This window comes from Ixodes scapularis, unplaced genomic scaffold (assembly GCF_016920785.2).
Source record: "Ixodes scapularis isolate PalLabHiFi unplaced genomic scaffold, ASM1692078v2 PGA_scaffold2__306_contigs__length_199485367, whole genome shotgun sequence".
Classification (NCBI taxonomy): Eukaryota; Metazoa; Arthropoda; class Arachnida; order Ixodida; family Ixodidae; genus Ixodes; species Ixodes scapularis.
Window position 1 is genome coordinate 30,685,214 of NW_024609857.1, and position 19,938 is coordinate 30,705,151.

Below are 19,938 nucleotides of genomic sequence, written 5' to 3' on the forward strand. Positions count from 1 at the left end.
GGAGGAGGCTGTGGAAATCATGTCCATCCAAAGCTTTGCTTAAAAGGGTACTTCGGCAATTTCTTGAGCTACTCCAATTAACTATTTTTGGAATCACCAACCTTTACCCTTTCCAGTACACTACTTAGTATTGCAAAATTCAGGATAGTCATTGTGAAATCTGCAAGGGAAAATAATGACAAAACCAACGTTCAAGTATACCCGCACTTTCAGTGCTGCGAAGTCAGTTGAAGGCAGGCTTGCAGGTCCAGCGGGCAGTCTAGAAATACACTATGGCCAGAATTTGTTTCCTGCTGCTGCCCAGGTTCTGGAGGGAGCTTCCAAAGCATTAATTTTACACTATGAAACTGCTTGTAATCAGTTGGGAACAAAATTTACAGTTCAAAGAGTAAACCCCTGCTTTCTGCTGAAGTCACTTTTTCATTGTTGCCAGTAGAGACTTTCACTTTGAAAGACACTGAGCACAAAAATGTAAATTCAATAATATTGCAAAAAAAAAAATGTTTTTTTGCCCAATTATTAGCTTATTATTTTAGCTCTGCTTATTGACGTATTCAGCCAATTTTCTGGCAAATCGGAGACTATGAAGAGAATGCCGGAGTACCCCTTTAAACACCTCCCGCAAAGTGAATGTTTTTCAGGGTCCCACTATACGGTTCCGGAACAGCAAGAAATGGCCCTGGTTTTGAAGCAATCAGTTGGAGCGGTGACAGGACATGAATTCTCCGATACAAGACATCTGGTGGTTCGAACCGAGGCACGACACGGGTGAATGTTACTCAATGCCACCACAACAGGCGGCCGAAGCCTGCAACTTGTAATTTTTACATCCTTGCGATCTGCGGAACTCGGGTTATCATACCTCTCATTAGAAACACAATGAAAGACTTGGCTATGCTCAGTAGCGTCGCAGAAGTTCCACGAGTGCTTTGAAATGGGAACTGTTAGCCCCACGAGTTCCCTTTTTTCTTGTTTGCTATATGTTCCCAGGAAAAGAACCTTCTCGAGAAAGCAGCCTCCATCTGTACCCGACGCTAAATATGCCGTCTCTTTAACAAAACAATAGCTGACATTTCGAGGTTTTCAGGAGGCTTTTTCTTTTAAAGTTCTTTCTACCATCTTTGACTATCCTCACTTTGTGTAGACTTGCTGTGAAGATTATACTTGTCTCTATGGCGATAGAACGCTGGCAAACAAAGCACGAAGCGGCAAGCAAAGCTGCACCGAAGAAACTACAAGACAAACAAAGTGCACGGAGAATGCGAAGGCGATAACATGCTCCAGAAAGGTCGCCCTGCAAACTACCGATGCAAGCACACTTAACCTTCCAAGTACCATGCCCAAGTATACTCAGGCGTGTCCCTGTGTGCTATCAGTCTTAGTTCGCTCTCTGCCTCATCCAACTAAACTCTAATTTTTGTTTTGTTTTTTGTGTGTGCAGTTGCATGCAGGGTTGTATATTGGGAGAGTGTAGCCTGTTTATGATCTCGCCGCCTAACGCCCCCCCTCCCGAGCAAGCCAATCAGCCCGCGGCGCAGAGTGTGAGGCACGAGCGCATGAACTCTTGGCTGCTCCCAGCTGTGCAGGGAGGGCCGTGACTTTCATTCATTGACCCGGTGGAATGCATAGGACCGACATCCACATCTCGCTTCTTTCATTTTATTCAGCTGGCTCTGGCAAGGAAATAATCCTTGGTGGGTTAAAAAAAACTAGCAAATATGTCTTCTCCATGTTTTACCGCTAACTTCCATTCAGGTGAAAAAGAAGTCTGCTTGTAGCAGATGACGCATAGCCTCAATAATGCTCTGCGCCGAAAGCGTGTTACGTCAAAGTAGCGTTTGTTTCCTCTTTGCTCCCTCCTTCCTCTCTCTCCTTTGGCGTGCTCTCCCCCCTTTCCTTCAATTTTCTCCTCTCAAGTGCCTTTGTTGCAATGCCTAATGGCCATGGCCAGACTCTCCCAATATACGGCTCTGGCAGCATGAATGAGCAAGTGATGAAAACATTGTTTTATCTTGTGATGGCATGTAATCTTTTTTGTTTAGGAGACATCTGTTTCACTATGCTCCTTCGCTGTCACAGAATGGCGAAGCTGTTGTTCAACCTCGTGCTTCATGGCAACACCGAGATCTAGACCCCCCCCCCCCCCCCTTACTAATGAACTCCGTACTCAACGAATGTAAAACCGAGGAAATTACGGTTCCGAATAAACAAAGCCCAAGTAAAGTCGCTTGAAAGAATGACCTCAAAGTCCGATGTCGAGATGCCACTGCATAGTACCGTGTAACAAAAAGTACAATACGAGAAATATGTCGTAAGTTGGTGGCATGCAGGTGTCAATTAACTTTATGCCGATAAAATAGTCTTTCTTATAAATAAATATTTTTCACAAATCGCATTACCGAGACTAAAATTTGTGTTCAACACGTGGGGGGGGGAAGGGGAAAAGAAGCATAGAGGAGAGAGTTCTCAGTTTACATTTCACAGAGACAAGGAGGCTACTAGCAGACGGTAAGAGTGCAGCAGGTACCTACACACGTTTGCAAGTACGGCCTCAGGGTGTTGCTATATTGATCGCTTGGAGTGTGCTTGGGCACGTCATAATCCAATTACGTCGTCTTGCAAAGGTGTCGTCATCGGATTTTGACGCACTCAACCACACCCCGAGCGAGCACGGTGGCGGCGACCCAAGGCCGTACTTCTAAATGTGTAAACAGTGATGTCTCGTTAATATGGACACCACCGTTCTCAAAAAAAAAAAATGTCCATAATGTGAGTTATTCACATTAATGAGACAAAAATGCATGTATTTCCCCAGTTTGTCCCTGAAAGTGGTGTCCATACAGCAGGGTATCCATATTAACGAGACATGACTGTAGTACCATTCGTCTATACTAGTGACATTTGCACTGCATGCAGAAGTACACATTCAGCGCAGAGAGGTAAGCTGCGGTGTGCTGAAAAACAGTGGATGCTAAATGCCAGCACACGCAGGAGTATAGCAGAGTGACACTGAAAAGAAGCTGGCACCAAATATACCTCTAGAGCTATTACCCAAGCATCAAGGAGCATGCCGAGAGCAGTTACACACGCTGCACATGCCGCAGTAACTGTTCTAAAGCAAACATCTAAAACAAATGGCACTAGGCATGCGCATTCATCAATGTATTGTTCTAATCATTTACTTCTAATATTTTATGCATACAAGACGAGACTGTGCACCAACATTCACAGCACGCACGTCTGTGCCTAGGTAATTTGACAGAACGTCTGTTCCCTGATGGCTTCAGGATCTCTCTCATAAAGATGCAATAAGATACTACTCTATTCTGTCTCTATGTGCCCAGTACAGGCGATTGGGCTCTTTCCCTTCCCTCGCCCGAGTCACTGGTCACGGTTGAGTCGTCAGAAAATATGCTCCAAACATGAACTAGACACTGTAGTCAATGAAAGAGGTGGCGTACAATGACGCCCGTGCCCACAAAAGCCACAAAAGAGAAAAAAGAGTGAGGCTGCTAAGCGGCAGAAGTATCTGAACTACTACAAATGCACAATACCTGTCAAATCGCCAAAATACTTGTGTATAAAAAAAAAAAAAAAGTTTGTTGGAAAAAAAAAAATTAATTGGGCACAATCATTTTGAAACCAAACCTTCTTTGCCTAACCTATCGTAGTATTCACCGACCCCTCACCGCAACCTCACGAGCATCCGATCTCGTCGCCCGGTAGCCTGCACCACAAAAGCGAGACGGAGAAAAGCAAGTCTCTCTGCGTCAGAGAGCGAGGTCGGGGATGGGGCTTAGCTTTCGAAGTCGCAATTGCCGGGGCCGAGGTCCTCCGTCGTCCCTCCGAGTGACGAGCCGATCGGGTCCGAATTCTTACCGCAACGTGCTTGGATGCGACGCCAAGTGCCATTGAGTCGCACTGCCTCGGCAGTCGGCCGAACGTCGCCTCGTCGTGACCGGCTACGGTCGCCGAAAGGATGAAAACGGCGGGGCCCGACCTTTAGCACGCACGCATTGCCTTCCATCATGCTTTGACTGCGCGTGCACACTCGAGGCTTGCGGGGCACCCAAGCGCCATCGAAGATGGGGAAGCTCGCGCTCGGGGCGGGACGACCGAAGGACCCCTCATTCTCATCCTGGCAGTGACTATATGTAGCGCGGGCCAAAATGGGAATGCGTTCCAGCAGGCGTGCGACTTATACTGGATTTCAATGGATATTTCGGACGCATCCTGTCAAAAAATGAAGTTTTTGCTTAGATGGTCCACACGTTGTGCCTAATCCGAACATAAAAATTACAGTAAACTTTCGTTAATTCGACCTCGACGGGACCTTGAAATTTGGTTGAATTATCCGAATGATTGAATTAAAAAAAGGACAGAAAATTGTTAACCGAAACAAATAACAAAAAAAAAAAAAAAAAAAAAAGGAAAAGAGAACTTGCGTTTTTCGGCACTCAAGATGGACCGCACACGAAGCTACAAAAAAGCGCTTTGAAAGCGCGCGCTGTCTCCGCGCCCAACCACGTGCTATGTTCTTTGCGCTATTTTACGCCAGATTGGTTGCGCTGGCTCGTGTAATTGGCTACGGTCCATCTCAACAGCGAAAGAGGAGCAGGCGCATATTTGCGTACATTCGGATTGGCAGCAAAGGGCCAGTCTTTCGCCGTACGTTGGTGGTTTTTCTGCCGTGGTGCCGCGGGACGAATTATTTGAAGCGGAGTCTTCCCGAGTTCGAACTATCAAACTTTTCCTCCCATAGAAATGTATGGGTCCTCGCCAGGACTTTTGAACACGATTGAATCAAACGAAAAGTCGAATTAACTGAGGTCGAACTAACAAAAGTTTACTGTATCATATGCAACACACCTTGACAAATGTCTGCTGAATTAGCTCACAAAGAAGCTTGTATCGTACATAGATCGGCACTAATTTACTGTTATTTATAAAATCCTTTGCGTCTTATCACAGCGAACGATCTAGAAAAAAAAATCCTCGTATGGTCCGCACGTGTAGATAGTCCGCACAGGGTAAAATGTCAACTTTTAAACGTGTATAGTCCGCAGAATACAGTCCGGAAAATACGGTTGTTTCTACCTCGTCCATATTGCTCTAGAAGTGACAGGAATGATGGTGCCCTCTAGTTTCATATGAAATGATTTCCATTTCGTGACTTTAGTAGTGGCCAATTCTCACGACAAAGCAAAGACTAAGCTTGCAAGTAGCTTCTCTTCATTAAATGTCGCGGCACAATTGCATATTTATTGATAATGCAAATGTGGAACAAACATACACCGGGCTTGGTTAGGCTAGGCAAAGCACTTCTGTCCACCATGGCTTCACGCCCCTCATAAAACCCAACAGAGCAAAAAGTACCGGTCAAGGGTAAGAACTCACATGCACCTTTTATTTCAGGTTCGCTCGGTTTAACTTGGACAACTGAAAATTACAAACAAGCAGCATGAGCATGGCAAAAAAAAAGAAAGCAGCAGCAAGCATGCAGGCAAAGGCTCTACAGCATCGGAACTAGATGGTAATAACCACATGCAACCCAGTCGAAACAAAAAAGAACCCCGGTTACGTCTGCAATGCCAAATGTATGAGCTGTGTACAGACTGTAAAAGGAGCAATGTGCATTCCAATTAGCCATTTGTTAAAGGGGGACACAGCCTAGAATCAACCTCTGCAGAAAAAGGTTGATTTTTTTTAGACATGCCAAATTGAGGTCCACTAGCCTCTGACAAATACCGAGCATATATTTGTGTCTCGATAAGGACCCACCACTCACTTTTGAAGCAGTTGAAATGTAGTTACACAATATATCAAGCACTAACCCCAGCAAACTTCTGAGCTAACCAAAGCGCTCCTTTGCATCAGCTGCTTCTCCGAGAAGCTGGTGCAAGGCGGTGAAGCTTTACGCACGTGTGTCGGTGCAAAGCGGAACTTGACATGAGAGCGCTTGGCACAAAGCATGCTTGACAAGAGGATTTTGCCAGACCCCTGGTATAGCTCGTGCGCTGTTCCGTCGGATCAAACAAGGGCCTACCCTACCATGTGCCCCTTCTGCTTTTCTGCTCTTGGACATGGTTCCTCTCCATTTTTTCGTGATTATCTCCAACTTTTGTGTGGACAGTTCTCCACAAGGTTACCTTTGCATCCTGCTCCACGGTTACCTTGTCGATTATTTTGGCGCATTGCTGCTCGATAAAGGCAGAGCTCTGGACATGAAATGCATTTTTCTCGATTCTATTGTTTTCATATAAATTTAATTTCGGTCAACCTATCATTTTTTATCTGTGACTAAAGGAAAGGTTTATACTTTTATTTTCCTTACAGAAATTTAATGAAGAATGCTCCTGTGGAATTGCTCTTCTGGTTTATAAATATATATTTAATACGAACTGTAGAGATTTTGTTGAACACAAAGACAAACCGTTATAAAGATGAGCTGCTTTTCAGGAAAGCTTTTCCACAGGTGCATTCTACAGACATCGCGCTTAGAATCTAGAGAAGTATGTTAGGTATAACATTAGTCTTTTAACAACAGACTGACCCCTGATATCAGCTACTGCAATATTTTTTCACAATTAGTGTACACAGCAAACTTTCCATGGCATCCTTCATCATGTTAGCAGCCTATGCTGCAAATTTAGATAATTTTAAGGCAGTGGCTCAGAAGCTGAACTTGTGTAGTGTCCTCCCTTAACATAGCTTGGCCATCAACACAGTCTGCACGCATGTGGCTACCTACAAACCAGTCAGTTTGTGCCAATATCTTTCCAGCATGGAAAATTCAACCGTTGGTGAACTATCAAAGCACACTTGACATTAAACATTTTAAAAAATACCTTATTTTCCGGTCTGTAAGTTGCACCCCCCCCTATAAACTGCTCTTTTCCCCAAAAAAAAGTTGGTATGCAGGTTGCACCCGCGTATGAGTCACACTTTTTCACTGACGTTGAAATGACTTCCTGCAGCCCAATTTCCACCTTCAGCGCAGTTTTTTCTTCATTCACACAAACCGGAATTTTTCAATGTAGCTCTTCCGTGTCCTTAGCGGTGGCCTGTCGCATTAAGACTGTCTACAAGCGCTGTCCCAATGCCGGTGAAACAGAGAAGAACAAATGTGGTGACGGGAAGTCGGCGATGGATGCCGGAACTCTCAAAGGACCACATAGTTACAGTGTGCTACAAACAATGACGCATAGAGTCGCTGCTGCAGCAAACTCATGCCGCCATGCATCGCCAGAAGGGTGGGCATCGGCGGATGCTCTGCCATCCCTCCTTCGTCTTAAATGCTGATACGGCCTACATCTTGCACAGATAAGGTGCACGCTTATGAGCAAAATGCATACAAGACACCGATACGGGGGGGACGGGAGCGGAAAGGGGGGGGGATGCAACTATTACACCGGAAAATATGGGAATTAGAATTGATTCAGTTACTTTAAGCGACTACCTGCGATTGGAAACCGTTGTAAAATTGAACCTATATTTATGATATAATTAAAGCTCAGATAACTGCAACTGCAAAGGCCGACTAGATTCACCCTCAGCACTAGGAGTAGTACCCACCCAGAGGTGACATGTTAACGCTTGTCTTTTCTGCCTAAGTGACCGACTTACTGGGACATTAGGAGTGCTGTACGCGTGCGCTTAACATATGATGTTACCTAGGGGCACCCACAAGTCAATGTGTTTTTGGTTGACTATGTTTACTGTCCGTCTGCCCGACTTGGGACTCGAAGCTCGGAGCTTGCTGGTTGACAGACATCGAGGTCCGGTAGGAATCACTTCTGCGTGGATACCACATTTTTATTTTCCCAGTGTGGTTATTGCTGACTGCCATTTTCTTCATTTCTGTAATAATAATTTCTGTAATTCTTTTTTTTTGCAATACTTTATCCTAAACACGGGGGTGCGGCCCTTACACGGGTGTGGCCCTTACACGCGATTATATGGTATACTATGAACTAAAAGCGTGGTACAGGCAAAACTGTGGCAGCAACCTCAGAAACTGTTCATCTGTGACGTTTTTGTTTTGGCTCTTCTCGATACATTGTCAGCCGATTTGACCTGGCATGCTTATTAAATCGTTATGCTTTTCTCGCGCTGACCTATCTGCCTCATGGATGGCAAATGACGCTGCCAAAACAATACACTTCTTTCAAAACTTTGTGCAGTGATGCAAGTTAGCAACCACAACTGTGGCACAACAACAATAAATTTACCCCTGGGACACAATCGCTAGAAAACCATCCGCTGCTCAAACCACTATTCGAAATGCATCATTTCGCCACTTCCCAAAATACAGAACCAAAAAAAGAAAAAAAAAAAGAGTGCAAATTGAGAAAGTTTTGCTGCCAGTCACTGCCTTCCGGGAACACGGAAAAGGCTAAAGAGGAGTGGCAGCGTTTTGGCACAATGACTACTTACAAGAGGTCAGAACTGCAACAAACTTTATTAGCGATCTATACTGGCTACATCAAGCAGAAAAATAAAACGTCCTAACGGCAAAAACTTTATTTCGGACTCTTTGAGAAGAACAGCGGTAATTTATTGCAAAACCGGAAAGAAAAAGTGATGTTTCGAATGTGAGTAAGGTGTCGTAATCAGCAAGACCTACCCCATTAAATGCTAGAGGCCCGTGGTAGTAGGGGGTTTTACTAGACCCTTCTGATGACTCCGATACGTCGCCAACGGATTTGCAAATGTGTCGTGTCGTTGCCAAGTTGCGGTGCAGCCGACGCACTCCACCGCCAGCACCATATTCGTTCAATCAACAACCAGTCGACACGACCACACGAGATCGTTGAAACTAAATAATAAGGAAAGTGGTCGCGTTCCAGAGTAAGTGAGAATGTGCATTTCAGCGAGCGTAATCGACATCCTTATTTACAGCATAAACTGAAAACTTAAATCTGTCCCAACTCTTGACATGACAGTACCACTGTTCATCTTAGACACATGTCACAAGCCCCAGGCTTTTGAAACACCCAAACTAACTGGCACCCAAGGATGCAAACCAAAGCAAAATAAAGGAAAACATGGAAGGATAGAATGAAAGGTGGGATAATGACAGCAGCGTGGCCCTGACAAGATGATGAGGCCTTACCTGGTGGCAGCGGGATCCCAAACTGTGCCACGGGCGGCGGCACCATGGCCACCGCAGTGGCGGCACCCCCGGGGGCAGCCATGGTGGTCACCACTGGGGTGGTCATGGCGGCCCCCGGAAAGGCTGCCATTGCGGCCACCACGTCGGCACCGCCGCCGCCGGCCGCCGTGGAGGGTGCCAGACCGGGCCCACCCTGAGTGCGCTGCTGTTCCTGGGCCCTCCGCTTCTCTGCAATGCCGAGAGGCAACAAGATTGCTTCCCTGCGCAGCTGGCATGACTCGCAGTGCAAACGCTGACAATTTACACGGCTCAACTGTCCACGTGTCTACAAAATTGTAACGAGAAAGATTAAGCTGTTTTTTGTGAGGCAGTGAGAGAACAGTTCTAGGCATGCACATTATTTTTCTTTTATCACTTATTACTTGACTTGTCGGCCGCTTACATAGGCGCCAAGACAACCACAACCACGCAGTTACTTTATACTTTTCACTTACAATTTTAGAAGCGAAAAAAATTGCAGCTGCTTTTACAGAAACATGCAGTACATTTTATGTGGCCCTTGCAATTGGCACTGATGAAAACTGTGATTAGTGCAATCTTAACCCTTTAACCGTTCTGGACGAGTCTAGCTCGTCAAAGAGAAACTGTCCCCAAACCATTCAGGACAAGTATAGCTCGTCTGCTTCCCCCAGTTCACGCACTCAACAGTTTTGGACGAACCAGGCTCGCTCATTGCTTAATTTGCAGCTCTGCCAACAAATGGCAGCACTGAATAGTTATAAATTTTGCTCCCATTTTGTTTTTGGCTAAAATCTTTATTTTGAAGGCAACAAATGTAATTTTTAAGACAACATTTAAGCAGCTGAGGGGATAGAAATTCTCCATAACTAAAAACGGTCAAGGGGTTAACAGGACACGCACCAAACAATCCCCAGGATTTTCAACCATGCATTGGGACTGAAGCCCCTTAATGTACCTGTGTTAGCCTTGCAAGTAGCGTCGAATGCACTAAATCCCGAGGCCCGCGCAGCCTTTGGAAGCAGACGGTGCACAATAACTAAATTCGTTCTTCAAACACTCTGATCAAGTCTGCGTAGATCTCGACCTTCCCCGCTTTGGGACAAAACTTCCATCTTTTGCAAGTTAGCTCGTGAAAGTGCGTCGGACCGCTCACCTCTGAGGTCCTCAGGAAGAGAGTCCTCGTCGATGACTCCGCCCTCTTCCAGGGACACGAGGTCGACGTCCTTGGGAAGCTTCTCGTACGGGATGTAGCTCACGCCGAGGTCAACCTCCCAGAAGTCCTTCAGCTCCTTGCTCTTCACGCCCTTGCCAGGGGCCCAGGCCATCTGCAGCGGCCGTCCAAAACAGTTTTACTTCACGCCTAAGCAAACTGTCTCCCAACACCACCCCCTTCCAAAATCCCCGACTTCTTTGGGAAGCGCTCGGAGGACACTACTCGGAAAAGTTAACTTTTTGACCGCTAGACTATTTTGTATAAAATTTGCAGGGCATATTTAGAGCTGGGAAAGAGGTTAACATGCAATGTTTCAAGTTTATGAGTTTATTCTTCAAAGAGTTGCATAGAGGTGCATAAAATAAACACTGCATCCCCTGAGAAAAACTACTGTTTAGAAAAAGTAATGATAATGGCCAGTTATTTTAAACAAACATACAGTAAAGCACCCGTGTCACGCGGCTATAAAAAAAAAATTACAGAAATGAAGTTTTTATTTTTTACATGCATTATGCTGAATATACTGCAGCTTCTCATTACAAGAGACCATGCGAATACTTGAAAGGATAAAACATCGAGGACGGGGACGGTAACAGGACTTCTTTCTTTGAAAGAAGTCCCGTTTCCATCCCCGTCCTTGATGTTTGATCGTTTCAAGTTTTTGTATTTATTCACCACCACGCTCGTGTTCAGTTATTATAAAAGACCATGAATATGCAAAAACTAAGCTCACAGCTGCATTCCTTACACAATACAGTACAGCAGCTCCAAAAACTGGCATCACACATCAATTCGTTATCAAATGACAGTTTTCCTGAACCGAGATTTGATGCCAATAAGAGAAACCGAGATAAACGGGTTTGAAAGTTTAGAAAGCTAAACTTTAGATGGAACCGGCATGTTGGAAATAATTTAATCTGGAAAATTATCTTTAGAGACAGGAGTGGAACTTTCGGACAACATCCATCGGGATATTTAAAAGCTGATAAAACTACTTGTTAAAAATTTAACAACAGTCAAATCTCGTTAACTGAAACTCTCCTAATTCAAACTTCTGGATAATTGAAACTAACATGCAGGTCCTGTCCTATACGCCTCTATGGGAGAAAACTACTGGTAATTCAAACTTTGCTTTATCCAAACAAATTTTCGGTCCCTTCGAGTTCGAATTAACAAGATTCACCTGTATGTAAAATTTAAAAAAATTATGATTAAGAGACACTGACGTCCCCTCTGCTACAGCAAGGTGTAGGACACTAACTAGCCCAAAGTTCTTCCAACGCAGAGCGACACATTTGCTCAAAAAAGCTATCAAAGTCACACCGATATCAGAGAACCAGGGTGAGGGACCATGACGTCAGAGTGTATGGGACTATGCACCCAAAGTTCCTTTAAATCAATGTTTTTCAATGCGAAAGCCTTAACTATCCCATGGAGCGAAGCCAGCGTTGTCTGTAATCATCTGTAGCAGCGAAACGGCAGTTAAATTCCCACTGGCCGGTGAAACGGCAGTTAAATTCCCACTGGCCAAAAGTACAGCAACGCAGATGCATCATCACGACAGACGGCGGGGCCGTTCAAGGTCAAAGCGGGCGCATCTCAAAAATAAAACATGGAGAAAAGCACAGCAATGCAGATGCATCATCACGGAAGCCGTGGAGCCTGTGGGGTTTGCCGCGCCTGCGCCAGAGCACGGTGTGAAAAAAGAAGACGTGGCGCGCTGTTCGTAAGAATGTTGTGCATGTAGGAATGCGAAAGCATTCCTACACGTAAGCAGTTTTAAGTGTCCTCTTTACTCTTTCCTGTCTGTTTTGGTGGCTGCAAAAGGAATGCGATACGGAATTAATTACTTTTTATTACGAGCATGTGCCTTGGACGGTTCGAGCTAAGAAAAAAGAAAGAATATCTGGAGTTTTGTATCACCACCGCACATGGTCAAGGAAAATAGGGTGAGGGTAGCATTGAATTCTCGATTCTCGCCGGGCAATTTAGTGCAGAAAAAAGACTGATTTCGTGTCACATCTATTTTTTCTGGGTAGTAGAAGGGCCTTGGTAGATTGCGCCAGCAGAAATCTCGACAAGCATTAGCACTCCGTCAACATCCCCTAATCACAACAATAAAGCTGCCTTGGCGGGCCGAAATGTGATAGGATTTTTTCAAGTGGAACCTCGATAACAGGAACTTTGCAAAGTGTTGATTTCGTTCCCCCCTGCTTCAAAGTGATTTCTTCTGATGACAGGGACCTACGATATGCGGAACAACTTTTCCCGGTCCCTTGGGGTTCCACTGGAAGATATTGTACTGTATATTCGCGATGATCACCGTCTGTAGTGATGAACGGCATTAACAGATACCGAAACATTGCACGAGGGTTCTCCAAAACCATGTGAAAGAAAATGTGTGTTGAGGCATTGTGCCGTATCTACTTGAGCAATAGATGCAATGTTTATGAACAAAGCACACACATCCACTTTCCCATGGCACACGCTCAGCCAATCATCGTGATCGACAGAGAGTGCCCAGCAAATTATAAGAAAACGTCCTCAGGAAAAAAATGTGATCTGCACAGATCGCATTTTCGCAAGAGCTCACTCTTTCGACCATGTTATTCGCTTAGTTTCTCATGTAGAATGTCACGATTGGCTATATGTGTTGTTTATAAACAGTATGTGCATCAGTTGTGACAATTGGCAATTTTTAATAGCATCCTTGACACTTGGGCTAACCTCCAGGGTTCCTGAAATCCCCCCCCCCTCCAACAAAAAAACATCAAGTTCTCCTTATTTCCACTGTTGGTGACACCGTGCTAAAACATAAGCTACTAGATCACAAAGCAAACACCCGACACACTTACGCAGAAGCAAATACAAAACTAAGTGTTTACTACCTCCAGTGAAGGCTACAAAGCTGGAATTTTTGAAAGGCATGAACTGAATAAGGCACTTAAGCCAAGACAAAACCGAAATCAATTTGTAAATCACCAAACATGTCATGAAACAAAACAAACTGAACCAAGCTAAAAGTTATTCCAAAAAACCGAACAAAAGTTACCATCGCTGAAATTTCACTGCAACTTGGGAAGGTAGACTAGTGCCCCACTGATATGTTTTATCAAGGACTGCGGTAAAACTAAGCGTTTTGAAAATGTAATGACCGTTAATGCTTTTGGTTGCCTTAAAGGGTAACTGCAAAGAAAAAAAAGTGTACTTTTAAACAGCCTAATTGGGACAAGCATGTCACAAAACAATGTTTCTAACAAAAACAAAATTTTTTACAGCAATATTTATCGCGCGGGACTGATTTTAGTTTGCGACTATTTTGTCCGTTTTAAATAGCACGCCACAAAGTTGGTATTATACGTCACGGAGTGGCTGCTCTACGTCACGAAATGACGTATTCCAGCGACTCTGCGCGCGTTGAAAGAGCGGGAGTTTCAGATGTGGAGAGGTTGTGACTCCGACTAAATTACGAACCTGTGGCGTAAATAATGCTAAAAAAAAAATTTTTTTTTCGCGGAAGATTTGTTTTGTGACATGCTTGTCCCAATTAGGCTGTTTAAAAAAACACTTTTTTTTCTTTGCAGTTACCCTTTAAGATGAGACAGAAAGTAACTCTCACGCAGAAATTTATTTCCACGGACTTTCGCAGTCGTGGAGAACTACCATATCTATTCAAACGCAGTACAGGACTGGGCAAGCTGCTTTCGCAATGCAATAACAATCTGTGCAGCAATTTCGGCAAAGAATATTTTTGTTTGTGAGATTTCACCAACTATGATAACTCAAAAAATGAAGAAAAGCCCAGACTTGCCTTGATGAGGCTCCCCTGAAGCTTGAGTGCTTTTGCGAGTTTCTGCAGGGCACGAAAGGCATCCTGCCGCCGGTCCATGCACACGAATGCACAGCCACGAGGGGCGATAATCTGAGGAGGAACATTAAACCCGCTTCACTCTTCTTCACACGCATCCCTTTTTCGCTTTATTACAACTCAAATTACGAGTGTCACCGACTACAGCTTTTAACCTAACGTCTAAGAATACCCTACTTGCTTCACCTCTACCCTGGCAAGCCATCTATGAAAGCTGCAAGTGTAAACTCAAAGCTACTAAAGGATGTCCAGTGGCACGTGGTTGCACAGTGGGAGCATTTTAAAAAATCATGAGTTTGTGATGTCCAAAAATGTTTTGGACAAGTCCAAGTAGAGAACACAGGGCTCATGCTCATTTTGGGCACAACTGTGAAATGATGGGGAAGCCCCCAAAACAGGATATGCAAAACAGATTCCTAGACAGGTACTCCTCGAGATGACGCCTCTATAACCCACGTCGAACTTGGGCATTTTACGGTAAATTCTCTCGGATGACAGATGCAAGTACTAAGTTTTGTACGACGGAAGTCTGTATGATATCTTGCCTACAGAATACATAAGTCAATCGCAACAGTTTGCATCGAGGGACGCGGCAAAGAGTAAGGTTCAGACTGGGAAATGCAACTTGCACCGTGATTTCAAGCACGCAAAGGTTGCGCTCAGTACCTTAGCATTATGCATTTGTTATACACTCGTGTCTAGGAATCTAAAGCTGCGCGGTTCTTGTTGTTCTCCAAGTATGCGGTACAAGGTGGCACTCACAAGCTCAAACGGCGCACCAATCTACCACAAGTACCCAAGATCGGGTATCTTTACCCCGCCTCTTACGTGTGAGTCAGAACACTCACCTCAATCTTGACGATGCTTCCAAATTCGCCGAAGGTGTCGTGAAGGTCCGTCTCCGACACGGACTTGGGCACGTGTCCCAGCCACAAGGTCGAGCTGCACACTGTAAACCAACGTCCACTTTTAAGGCCTCCAATCTCCTACGCAAACGAACCGCGTCGTCTGCCCACTAGTCGAGCAACGCTCGCAATGCACCGGAATGCTTTTCCGAACAAGAGCGTCGCGAAGATCAAGCGGCAGTGCAACACACTTCGCAATTCTCTCTGCCTCGGACAAAACTTGCACCCGATTTCCAAACCTTCTTAGGCTCGCAAAAATTGCCCCCCCAGACAAAGAAGCACGGAGAATGTCCTCGTTACGACATACCATTATGGCAAATTCCACTAGTTCCTCGGCTAGCGAAACGCACGGACTGTCTTTCCCGAAGCATGCACCCCTCACCAATCGACCCGAATCCACACCGTCGTCTTCCCCTTAGTATGGTGCGTGCAGTGCGTCTCCAACTGGTACGTGCACTGCCCTATCCCACCCATACATGGAAAGTGGTCCCCAAATGGCAACAAATCGCATCGCAAGGAGTCGGCCCATCACGCCCGTTGGATGTCGCAATTCCCGCGGTTGGTAGTGGAATTGCCGGCGAAAAGGATGAGTGGACACAAAGGATGCCGTCACTGCGGCATCCCGTTTCGTGTCCGACCTGGTTTCCGTCAACCGCGTCTGGCCCGCAGAGCGACCTACGGCAGGCGGGCATCCGCCCCACACACCCTCTGAGCATCGGGCACCGCTTCCTTAGGCGCTTCGAAGCGGTGCCAACTCCCAATTTGGGACTGGATCATGCAAAACCCGATCCACGACAGTCGGCGAATTCTGCCGAAAGCTCTTGAGGGAGAGCTGCGGCTAAGCGTACAGACTACAAGCGCCGGGAAGGAGTTCGGAACGCCTCCCCGAAACGCCAGTCTTTTGCGGAAGAAGGAACGAAGTGCCCTCACCGCTGAGGCAGTCCTTCTTGACGGGGGGCAGGCCCTTGCGCCGGCGGTCCCTCTCCCGCTCCCGCTCCTTCTCCCGCTCGCGTGACCGGTCCCGCTTGGCGGCGTTGTACCGGGCACCCGGCGTGGTGCGCTGGGAGGGCGACCGAGACCGGGAACGGCCACGCCTCCGAGGAGAGCGGGAACGACTGTGCCGCCGCCTGTCTCTGCAAGAGTGGAGACTGTTTGTTTCACTACAATCACAGATGGCCACAATTGTCGAGGCACTGCATGAAGCAACTGAAACCAACTCTAGCCAAGCCTGACACTAAGAAAGCCCGTAAGCCTACCCTATCCCCAGCTTAACTAAAAGTAACTGAACCTAACGCTTACCTAGCTTACATCTCTCCTAACTTAACCTAACATCTTTCGTTGTAGAACACTCCAGCTGGCAGTCTAGGCACTGCAAGAAGCGATACATCATATGATGAGCCAGCCGTTTCGTTTACGGAGGGTTTTGAGTTTTACACAGAGTGCAAACGCATAATCGCTAATCCATAATGATGTTGAAATCTGGTCATTTGGACTTTTTTGTTTTCACTACAGCACGATAGAATGTGCGCTCACCCTAACCGCTTTGTTTTCTTTCCTCCTCGGGCCACATCAGAAATGCTTGGTGACACACCTTACACCCCATTTTGCCCATCCAGACATGTCTAAATAGAGAACCTAGTTAATGCGCTTTTCAGGAGACCACAAAAAAATAGTTTGGTGTAGGTGAATCCAAATACATCCTTGGACCTCATTACGTCACTTCCTACCATACAAAGGTTCCTCTGTAGTACAGTCAAACCTTAATGTAACAAACTTCTATGTAACGAAACCCTCGATGTAATGAAGTACACAACTTTTTCTAACCGCAAGTGTATGCACGCCATGTATTTTTGACCTCTATGTAACGAAGACCCGTTTGCCGAAATTTCTATGTAATGTTTCACGGACAATTTGGCAAACACTTTTGGGTCCCAAAGGAGATTTTGGGAAGAACATGCGCTTTAACGGGCCCTTGACAAAGCTCGAAGGGTGAAACGGGCCGAATCTGGCGAGTGGGGTGTACAGAACGGCCACTAGAGGACACTAGAGCCGCTGCCGTTTCGTCTGTCAGCTTCGTTCACGCTGCATAGTTTGTTTCGAGGCCTAACTAAAAGCGTGCGTTTCTCGTTGTCCAGGGCGATGGAGCCTCGAAGGCGATGAAGCCACCCCTAACAACGTCGACCTCGACGACTTTCTATTCGCCGATTCTGCTGTCATGCGACGGAGGAGGTGATCGGCGAGGCGATAGCTAGCAATGTTTGTGGGAACTCGCGAGACGGGGACGACATCAAGCCTGATGAGAAAGACACCTGCGATGCGCCCGGAAACCGTGAAGTGGTAGATGCGATCAACGTCTTGAGGCGGTTCGCAAGCACACAGCAAGACGAAGACGCGATGCAGGTCGTCTGGCTATGCGAACGTCGTGTGACGCCAATAATAATGCCAAGAGTGGCCCAGAAAATGGCGACGGACTAGTTTCAATCGAAATAAAGGCGTCCTCGGTGAGTTTTGTGCACTTGAGAAACCTTTGTGGAAACTTTCTTTATTGTTAGCCCCAAATTTCTATGTAGCGAAATTTCAATGTAACGAAGTAAATTCCGAATTTTACCGACTTCGTTACATTGAGGTTTGACTGTACAGCAGAATGCAGGGAAGGTCATAAAAACTGAAAAAACAAAACATTAAAGGAAAAAAGAACAAAAAAACTCGCAACACTTTCCAAGCTGCTTTGAAGAAAGCAACCAGGCTGAAATTCGACATTAGCAAACGCATACAACAAAACAGTGCTTTCCCAACCCACCCAATCCTGAAAAAAAAAGTGAGTCTCTTTGTCTTGTGTCCCCTTGGGCGTTTTATTCCTTCGGTTTATACCGCGTAAGTCTAAAAGCAGGTTCAGACATTTGCGTTTGACCGCAATCCCTCACGTTACGAAGGCTTACGCAAGACAGTTGCCACGGCGATTGTGTTAACAGCAGAAGCCATTAACACAATCGGTCGTGCTCTAAATCCTACCATGTTTGCACGATTGTAATGCACTTTTTTTCGCCGAAATCGGTGCCCAAAAATACATGCTCATCACAATCAAAACCAAAAACCGAAACTCAAAAAGAAAAAAATCACTCGGTCTCTTATATTATCAAAAGCCCAAGTGCTGATCCCGGTGATAGCAAACCTTTGAAGACAGCGCACTCTCTGACGACGCACTTTTGGGGCTGTTAATCTCACGGCATGTCGCACGCCCACTCTTCTCCGCTGCCCAGTGAGTGTGTCCTCCTCTCTCGCTGAGTTTGCGCCGTGCGCGTGCCTTTGCTGATTCTGGCACAAGTAACGCCATCTGATGGTCCAGTGGCGAACCCCGGCTTTTGGTACCTTTCGTGTCGCCGACATGTTTTCGTACCTTTCGTGTCGCCGACATGTTTTCGTACCTTTCGTGTCACTGACGTCAGGGCTTAAAGTCTGGGGGATCTCGGGGGCCTTGGACCCCCCACCGATTTTAACGGGTGGTCTGAGACCCTCCTCCACAGCCCCGGCATTAGTGAAATCAAAATCATATCTTGCAATAAAATAGCTTGTTTTCAGGGATGGGACATTTGGGGACTAGCAATTTGAGGGTTGCAGGTACAGCGTGGGCAGAGTCAGCAGTCGGGTTTATTTTATGTTTATCTAGTATATCGCGTCAGAACCACCCTCAACTTACGGGAGACTTTAAGCACTGGCCGACATGTTTTCACTCAAGGACTTTGAAGGTCGACTGAACAATGAGACATATAAGGCAATACTCGGTATAATGTGGCTAGCCCCATCACTATCGAGACCGTTTGTTTACATTCACCATTTTGGTACCCGTAGCTACATATCACGCATATTCTCTCGCGTCTAGGACTCGTACCTGCTGTCTTGAGATGGAAAAAGAAAAAAAGAATTCAACTAGGAGTCATTATTTAAACGAGAGGCCATCACGCTGGCGGGAAAATGTAACGGAGGAGCACTGCATGGCCTCGCAATCCCAGCAACCCGACGAGCTTGCAAAGTTGTTTGGAAGACGACCAGAGGTCGCGTTCACGTACTCGTACAAGTGCAAGAAGTGCGGCACCTAAAATGCTTTAAACGGAAGCAAGGATTACCTTTGCGAACACCGAAAAACCATCGTCAAACTCCGAAAACGCCGACTAGTGCACGGCATTTATTTTCATATTGGCGTGCATTTCACAGAAGCTGTTGTACGAGGTATGTATTCAGCCTTCCTTTCTTTTACCTGCACAATACAACCGCCATCAAATTATTTGCAGAATATTTGAGTGCTAAATATACCCACAAGCTACAATTGGGGGCGCGTCACAATCGTGCTAACACGGTAGGTCCAAACCAGCCTGCTGCGGAAGAGCTTAGCAAACGACGGCGAATCCCCACCTGTCCCTGGGAGGGGACAGACCCCCTGTCCTGAGGTCCAGGTCCCTTCCGCCGGGCGCCAAGACAGTGCAGCGCTCGTCCATGTCGCCCCCACTCAGGTACGCGGGTGGGGCCACGCCAGCCGCGGGGGGCATGGGCACGCCCTCCAGGCCGGAGAGCTCGCCCATGGGGGGGGCCAGCACACCTTGGGGGGCCGGCGGGTACCCCTGGGACACGGCGTCCGGCCCTATTGCACCGGCCCCGTAGGGGACTCCCTGAGGCATCGCCATCGCCGGCGGGTAAAGGGGCATCTGGAAAAGGCAGATCGACAGCCGCCGGTGATATGGTGAGAAACATGAAAGCCGTGAGGCATGTCCACATGAAAAACGCTATTGCATGTGCGTAACTTTTTAAATTCGGGGCACTT

The 19,938-nt window shown here is 46.3% G+C and overlaps 1 protein-coding gene across 3 annotated transcripts in view; it reads right to left on the reverse strand.

Moving 5' to 3' along the window:
- Nucleotides 1–19,938, reverse strand: part of LOC8053310 (SR-related and CTD-associated factor 8) — a 39,593-nt gene that overhangs the window by 6,109 nt on the left and 13,546 nt on the right. For 2 of the 3 annotated variants that reach the window (XM_029990002.4, XM_029990000.4), the window contains exons 10-16: nucleotides 19,533–19,822; nucleotides 16,053–16,255; nucleotides 15,066–15,166; nucleotides 14,161–14,271; nucleotides 10,290–10,461; nucleotides 9,116–9,343; nucleotides 5,404–5,439 (exon numbers count right to left, since the gene is read on the reverse strand). In XM_029990002.4, the coding sequence (XP_029845862.2) occupies nucleotides 5,404–5,439; nucleotides 9,116–9,343; nucleotides 10,290–10,461; nucleotides 14,161–14,271; nucleotides 15,066–15,166; nucleotides 16,053–16,255; nucleotides 19,533–19,822 (1,141 nt within the window). The remainder of the gene's footprint in view (nucleotides 1–5,403; nucleotides 5,440–9,115; nucleotides 9,344–10,289; nucleotides 10,462–14,160; nucleotides 14,272–15,065; nucleotides 15,167–16,052; nucleotides 16,256–19,532; nucleotides 19,823–19,938) is intronic. The other variant, XM_029990001.4, reaches the window with a different exon arrangement.